The 8144-nt window shown below is 29.1% G+C and overlaps 1 protein-coding gene across 1 annotated transcript; it reads right to left on the reverse strand.

Moving 5' to 3' along the window:
* Positions 1-974: 974 nt before the first annotated feature.
* LOC107955634 (acyltransferase Pun1-like) lies at positions 975-1917 on the reverse strand. The gene is made up of 3 exons (XM_016891438.1): positions 1761-1917; positions 1437-1669; positions 975-1316 (listed from the first exon to the last, which is right to left on the reverse strand). Exons 1-3 carry the CDS (start codon positions 1915-1917, stop codon positions 975-977), a joined length of 732 nt encoding a protein of 243 aa, XP_016746927.1.
* Positions 1918-8144: the final 6227 nt, after the last annotated feature.

The raw sequence follows: 8144 nt of genomic DNA on the forward strand, positions 1-8144 counted from the left end.
GGTGGTTGCGGCGCTGCTGATGGGATTTGGGGTTAGGGTTGTTTTGGGCTTAGGGTTAGGTTAATCGTGGGCTAGTAGGATTTGGGCTGGTGTTGGGTTGTAAGTGGGTTAAGGGTAAGGAATTGGGTTAGTTAGTTGGGTTTGGGTAGTAAATGGGTCTGATGGGTTTGTAAGGGTTGGGTTGTAAATGTATTTGGGTCAAATTTGGGCTCCGAATTAATTATATTATAACAAGATTTTAATTTGACATATTTAATATTTTTAATTTAACTTCAACGATTTCACTTGATTAGATTCGAAAAAATTTAAAATCAAATTAAAATAAAAAATAAAACTCGTCAATTCAATTAACTTAAAAATTTTCACTATAAAACAATTGTCAAAGTTTTTCCTTTCTACAAATGATATTTTATAGATAATAACCAAACAAATATATCTATCAAATACTGGATTGTTTATTCCTTATTTGCTAACTTTTTATTGCTTGTTTTGTAGATATAATCTCAGACAGATGAACTCACTATTAAATTCAGTGGACTTGGTTCCAGGATGCCAAACGCAAGTAGCTCTTGGTTCTGCTCTAGCATAACCATGTGCTGCTCCTCTAAGAATACCCATGTGCTGCTCCTCCAAGAATACCCATGCTTCAATTCCATTTCTCATCTTTGTATCCATCAGAAAAACCATATTCACCATCTCAGTTTTTGATTTGGTTTTAGGGGCATAGGCAACCCAGGTTGGCTTTCCCCACCCAAAATCTATCTCATAGGCACCCATGTTGGCATGTTGCACCAACTACTAAACATAATAAAATCATCAATCTTATCATTTGTACCAGGCGATGCCTTACCTATCTCTTTCACGTACTTGCAATATTTAAGCCATCCACCATCTCCTTGTAGGGTGGTAATAAGATCAATGTCTATTTTTCTTATTGCTTTCCTTAGATGGCAAACTAAGTTATCCAACTGTGTCTACTTTGCCGTCACTAGTGCAGCTGCTAAGCATAGGAAGTTTCCCATTGAATGCTTTCGGACTTGTGGTCTAGCCCTTTGACGAAGATTCACTGCATGCGTTATAAGAGTTGACTTCTGGATGTCGGATTTTGCTTTGGAAGCAGCCATAATACACTTGCTGAGGAGGGCTGAAACAACCTCGACCCGTGTTGGATATGGCACACTTGAACTTGCTGTTTTGGCCTTCAGTGAAGCTATTGCTGACGCATCAAAAACAATTCTCCTCGACTGCCATATTCCCTTTTTGACAAATGGGTTGACCATTCCTAAATAGGTTGCCTCCCTGGGGTATGCCACACTCTGTGGGAAGACAAAAGAGGCGTCGAAATTCGAACATGGAGCTTCTTCACCACATTTTCGAGTCAGTGCAACTCAACTGCTGATCATAAACGTGGCGGCGGCAGGTGCATCGACGATTACGTGGGAGAGGAATGCGCCAATAGCAATGCCACCACATGCAAAGTTGGTGACTTGTATCATGGCTATATAACCTCCTGCACTCGTTTCAGTCCAATTAGATTCAGGGAGGAGTTGAGAAACATAAGATGAATCAGGGAGGTTGAGAAATACACAAAGTGGAAGGTTAACTCTAGCCTCTACATAGTAAGCTCCCTCATCATTACGAGCGATAGAAAGATGGTCCTTGATCCTTCCTGCAAATGGATAAAAGAGAGTTAAGGTTTGTGATAGAGATCGGGACCTCATGGATCGAGTTGGAGGCAATGATATCAGCTGGTGGAATGCTTGTTTCTTGGTTCACATAGAAGAATACCGTAGGAAGATAATAAGATGAAGGAACGAACTGATCCAAAAAGGAAAGCTTGTGTGTTGTAAGATGGTGAGGTGTTGAAGAAGTGGGTTTGATAAGTTGTTTGGAAACTATATCGACCTCCATAACCATTTTCTCTGGCAGAATGATTAAGCCGGTCACCGTTAAAAGCAAGTGCTATATAACTTTTAACACAAACTTGACCTCAAACAAACAACAAATTGTATCTATCCATCTTAAGAAAAGTTCTTAGCTATATTCTAAAATTTTAATCACATTTAGAGAAGGGATGATATCAAACCTTAATAAATTAATTTTTTTTGGTGACTTTTAATATTTTTAGTTAGATTTAATTTTTTTTAGGAATAAAAAAACTACAAATCAGGAAAGAAAATTATTATTTCATAATTTAAATTAATATAAAATATCTCATAATTTAAATGAAAATTATTATTTATGGCAATAAATGTTATAAATATACAAAACCATAATTTTATGATATTATTTTGAAAAAAAGAACATTAAAAAAGACGGCAATATCTTTTTTGAAATACATATTTTTAATTATAATAATGCAATATGAATTTTTAATTATAAAAATGTAACACCTACTTTTTGAGCATTAAATAAATTTAAATATTAAAAAATTGTTTACAAATACTGAAAAGTTATTTTCTAATTTTAAAATATGTTAATGTTTAATTTTGAACATTCAAGAAATAATAATTAGATTATTTTACAAATATTGAAAATTTTTAAATTTAAATTTTTTATATACTACTTTATTGTCTTTTTATTTATAATTAATTTTTAATTTTTACATTTAAATTAGTATTAAAAGGTAAATATTTTTTTAAAAAAATTGTTGAATAAAATTAGTATATAACTTTATGCTTTACAATTATTATTATCTTTTAGTTTTTTTAATATATTCAAATTTTGTTCTAAATTTTAACAAATAATATAATTAAATTAAATTAATATATCTAATCAATCCGTGCATTGCACGGATATAAAAAAACTAGTCATATAATATATACAACAAAGTCCTTAAAAATAATCTTAAGTGATATATTTAAAACGATGACAAATGAATAGTACCTTTATAATATAAATATTTATTAAATTATATTAATTATTAATTTGTTGTAAATATCTATTGAAATATATTCATTTATAATATTTGGAAGAGGGATGAAATTGAACGAAGCCCTAAAATGGTTCAATTTTACAAATCAAATAGAACGAAGAGCCACTTATGAATGAAGAAATAGAATCGTTGAATTGAACCAGTCTGAACAAGATGAGCTCTAGGATGTAATTAAACCTACTTTTGTTAAAGGTAAATTACACAGATGGTCATTCAACTTTTATAAGTTTTCATTTTGGGTGCCAAAAAAAATTTGAAAATTGAGCACTATCATTAACAATTATTTTCATTTTAGCCATCCAACTCTAATAAGCTTTCATTTTGGTGACCTACCATTAATTCAATGTTATTATACATTCATTTTAATCAACCAACTTTAATAAATTTTCATTTTAGTCACTCATTTTATCTTTTTAAAAAAAAATAGAATTAATTTTATTTGTTTTCCAATAAAAGGGAAAAAACCTGGAGTTTTAGAGGAAATTACTTGCGTTTTTATAGAAAAAGCTTGGATTTTCCTAGAAAAAATCATCTAATCTTTTTAATTTCCTTTATTTTTCCTTTTTTAGAATTAATTTTAGATTTTTTCAAGAAAAAAATTAAATTTTACAGAAAATTATCTGATTTTTTATAAGGAAAAACCAATTTATCTTTTTAATTTAATTTTTTTAGAATTAATTTTAATTTTTCAGTAAAAGGGAAAAAACTTGAGTTTTATAAAAAGTTACTCTAATTTTTAGTTGGAAAATAATTTTATCTTCTTAATTTCCTTTATTTTTAAGAATTAATTTTTAGTCTTTTCAATAAAAAGGAAAAACATGGGCTTTCTAGAGAAAAACCAAGGTTTCTACATAGATTTGAGTTGCAGGAAAAATCTTGGTTTCATCTCCACAACATAATAACTTAATTTTCTTTTTGTTAAAACCCAATGTTTTTGGAAAAAAAATAAAATTAATTTAAATGAGTGATCAAAATGAAAATTTATTAAAGTTGGGTACCTAAAATATGAGGCGAGTAAAATGAAAACTTATTAAAGCTAGATAGGGTGAGCAAAACTCGATTCGACTCGAAAAAATAAAATAAAAATTCAAATTTTGAGTTAAACGAATCGAATTATTCGAGTTAATCGAGTTGTTCGAGTCAACTCGAATTTTTTTTCGAATTTCGAGTTCGAATCGAGTTGAGTTTTTGAATTCGAATAACTCGAATAATTCAAATAATTTGAATATTAAACTATAATATTTTACATTTTTACCCCAAACTCTCAAACCTTTTTACTTTCCTTCAAAACTTTTACCCCTTCTCACTTTCCCCCCAAAACTTTTACTTCCCTTCCATCCCAACCCCCCAATCTACCCAAAATTCATTTTCCACCAAAATTTACTCATCCATTTACTTTTTCTCAAAATTTTACTCCTAAAAACCCTTAAAACTTTTTATTTTCTCCCAAAATTTTTACTCCCTCCCATTTTCCCCCTAAAATTTTTACTTCCTTCACATCCCATCTCTCATCTACCCCAAACTAATCCCCCCCAATTTTTTTTAAATATTTTCCCTCCAAAATTTTACTCCCCCTATTTACTTTCTCTCAAACTTTTATTGCCCAAAACTTTTTATTTTTCCCTTAAACTTTTATTTCTCACCCATTATGAGGTGATGAAAGTTAATAAAAATTTTGGTTAAGGTGGACAAATTTTATTACGATGGGTGACAGTGGTTATAAGGACCTAAAATTATTTTTTAAAATTTAACTCGAACAAATATATTCGATTCGATTCGATTCGAATTTCATCTCACTCGACTCGATTTGAGAAAATTTAAAATCAAATTAGGATGATAAAATATGATTCGTCAACTCGATTAACTCGAATTTTTTTCATTCTATTCAGTTCGATTCGATCGAACGCTCACCCCTAAAGCTAGATGACTAAAATGAAAACGGTTATTAAAAGTAATACTAAATTTATAACTTTTTATTTTTGATACTCAAAATAAAAATTTATGAAAATTGGGTGAATAACTTTATTGTTTACCCTTTTATTAAATGGGGTAGCAAGTTCAAAACTCCAAGAAAGATTTGGGCAACCACTTTCCCTTCAACCAACACAACTAAAATAAAAGGATTTGAACTTTCCCTTCAACCAACACAACTAGAACAAAAGGATCTGAACTATTTTTTTTTATAACTTTTAATGATTTTTATAAATTTTATAATTGTAATAAATTTTAATATTTATTGATACGACATATAAGTTAAAATAGTATTACATTAATAAATTGGTATACGTAGAATGTCACGTCAGCAACAATAGTGGACTCATCAGTTGCTAACAACCACATCAATAAGGTTGTTAGTATTTAATAATCAACTATTAAATCTAATAATCAAAGGGCTTAATTGGTCAATTTTTAAGTTTAAAGACTCAATTGGATGCAAAAGGTTAAGTGCATTCGGTTGATTCAATTTTTATATAAAAAAATTGAATGAATCAAAGTAAAAAAAATTGAATAAATTGAACTGATTTAATTTGATTCAGCTCGATGAGTTCTTATGCTTTCTCTTTCTTTTTGTTTTATTTTTTAAGATTTATTTACTTATAAAATAAAAGAAAAAAAATACCATTGCAATTGATCCATAATAAATTATAAAATTTATTATTATACATAGGCTTAATACATCAATTGGAGTTTGACACTTTTTTGTAATGTGGTATGTGTGTTTTTTTATCCAGTGTGATATTTGTATTTGATAAAAGTTATATAATTTGATACTTGAAGGTAACAATATTAATTTTCAATGTTTGATTCGGGTTTTGATGTTAATTTGATAAAATTCATAATTAACTAATAATATTAGTAATTAAATTTATCAAATCAACTCTAAGGATGTGCTTATTTGGGTGGAAGAGTGGAGGGATTTGAAGAGGGGTGGAAATGTGGAAAGAAAATAAATTTGGAATGTGTTTGGTAGGGAAGAAAAGTGAGAGGAAAGAAAATAGGAGGGATGGTCATTTTCCATCCTAATGCATAAAAATCAATCTTTCCAAGCTGGAATAATAGGAGGAGAGAAAATGAGAGATAAGTGTATGTTAGTTCAAATTATGCATTTTCAAATGTTTTTATTTTCTTTCCTTTCATTTTTCAACTCTACTAAGTAATGGAGGCGAAAAATTACTTTTTCTTTCCATTTTATCATCAGTCCTACCAAGCATACCTATAAAAAGAAAAAAAATTATGTTTTTCTATCCTTCTAATTTAGTATCCCTTCAATTTTCCAGTCTTTCAATTTTCTTTCCACTCTACCAAGCAAAGTGTTGGAACATTTTCAAAATATATAGTGTTTCAATAGTTTCAAATAAAAAAGTATAGGTGATCAAAAAATAACGTCCCTTGGTTATTAAGCAAAAGTTGTCACTATTCATAGTGATCAATTATGTGTCTTGTCACCAAAAGTTAATCACTTAATTAATAACACAGGGTCATAATTATTCAAGTAGAAATCTGTTGAATAATTATATTTATCGCTAAAGATATGACTATCTATTATAATAAATATTGATAATGACAGTAGAATGATCACGAAACAATAAGAAAGGAAAAATAAAAATACACATATTTTACATGAAAAATTCTTATTGGAAAAAATCACAGGCACAGGAGGAGAAATTCACTATGTTGAAAAACAAACGATACAAGAGGAGTTCGAGTATATCTATTTAAGGGTTAAACAATCCTATCATAATCAATTTCTAATAGAAGAAGTTTAGTCCTATATAGATTCAACTTGTGTGGCATAATTTGTACTGCGGGGAGGTTGCAACCCTCGGTCCTTCACCTCCATAGATCCCCTTATTTTTCCTCTCTGTTTTATTTCTTTAACAAATGACGAGATTTGAGTCACACAACTCTAACACTATCCATTTGGGTAGTTATGTCTGTACGAAGAGTCATGAGACCTCCTATAAATAGGAGAGGAATTTCATTTGTAGGATAAACCAAAAAATATAGAAAAAAAGTTTCTTTCTAATCTCCCACCAATGTTTTTATATTGCAAGATTATTCTATAAAAAATTATTACAGAAATTCTTTATAGAAATTGATATCCTTGTTATGATCCGTTCAGTGCTTAATGGATTGTTTCTGTCAATGCAAAACGTAGACAGTTATTGGGTTTTATTGTATCCTTTACGTTCATTTGCTAGTAACTCTTTTGCACACCATAATAAAGGTGGGGCGACCAGAACCTTAAAGAAAGTGGCATTGATACATGCCTTGAAGCCTTTATTAATTTCTCATAAGTTTATTTTTTTTCCTTACTCATTAACACAAAGCCTAAATGTGTACTTGATTGGGTAGAAAAGTGGAAAGATGGAAGGGGGGTAGAAAAGTTGAAAAAAACATAAAATTTGAGTGTATTTTGGTAGGGAATAAAAGTGAGAAGAAAGAAAATATGAGAGGTGATCATTTTCCATCCTAATGTATAAAAACCAATAATTCCAAATTGGAATGATGAGAAGAGAAAAAATGGGAGAGAAGTGTATGTATAAAAATCAGTCATTTCAAATGTTTTATTTTAATTTCTTTCAATTTTCAACTTTACCAAGCAATTGAGGGAAAAAATTTACTTTTTCTTTTCATGTTTCCATCTTTTCTACCAATCACACCTATGAAAAGAATATTCATATTTTTATCTTTCTATTTTTCTATCCCTTCAAGTTTTCATCTTTTCAATTTTCTTTTCACTCTACTAAACAAAGCCTAAATGTAAAAAAGAAAAAAAACCATAAGATTTATATGACAAATTAAACACAAAATTAAACAATCTTACAAGTAACACTAAATTCATTCTATCAACAGAATCATGAAAATTCAAAACTAACAATCTTAGCAATGAAATTTCACCAAATCAACCTTAAAACTCGAATGGAATGCTAAAAAGATTAACACAATCACATTAGGTGTCAAAATGTAGAACTTTTATAAAATATAGATACCATATTAAACAAGAAAACACAAGAATAACATTAAAAGAAAATGTCAAGCTTAGATATCGGATAATGTATTAAGCCTTATATATAATACAGATGTTGATTGAATTTTATTTTTATTTTTTTACCAAGATTGAATTTAGTGAAGGTACTTTAGATGGAATAATTGAAAAAATTATGGAAGTGTAAATTTTGAAAGATAATTAATGAAAATAAAAATA

The sequence above is a fragment of the Gossypium hirsutum genome, chromosome A11 (assembly GCF_007990345.1).
Source record: "Gossypium hirsutum isolate 1008001.06 chromosome A11, Gossypium_hirsutum_v2.1, whole genome shotgun sequence".
NCBI classification, from domain to species: Eukaryota; Viridiplantae; Streptophyta; class Magnoliopsida; order Malvales; family Malvaceae; genus Gossypium; species Gossypium hirsutum.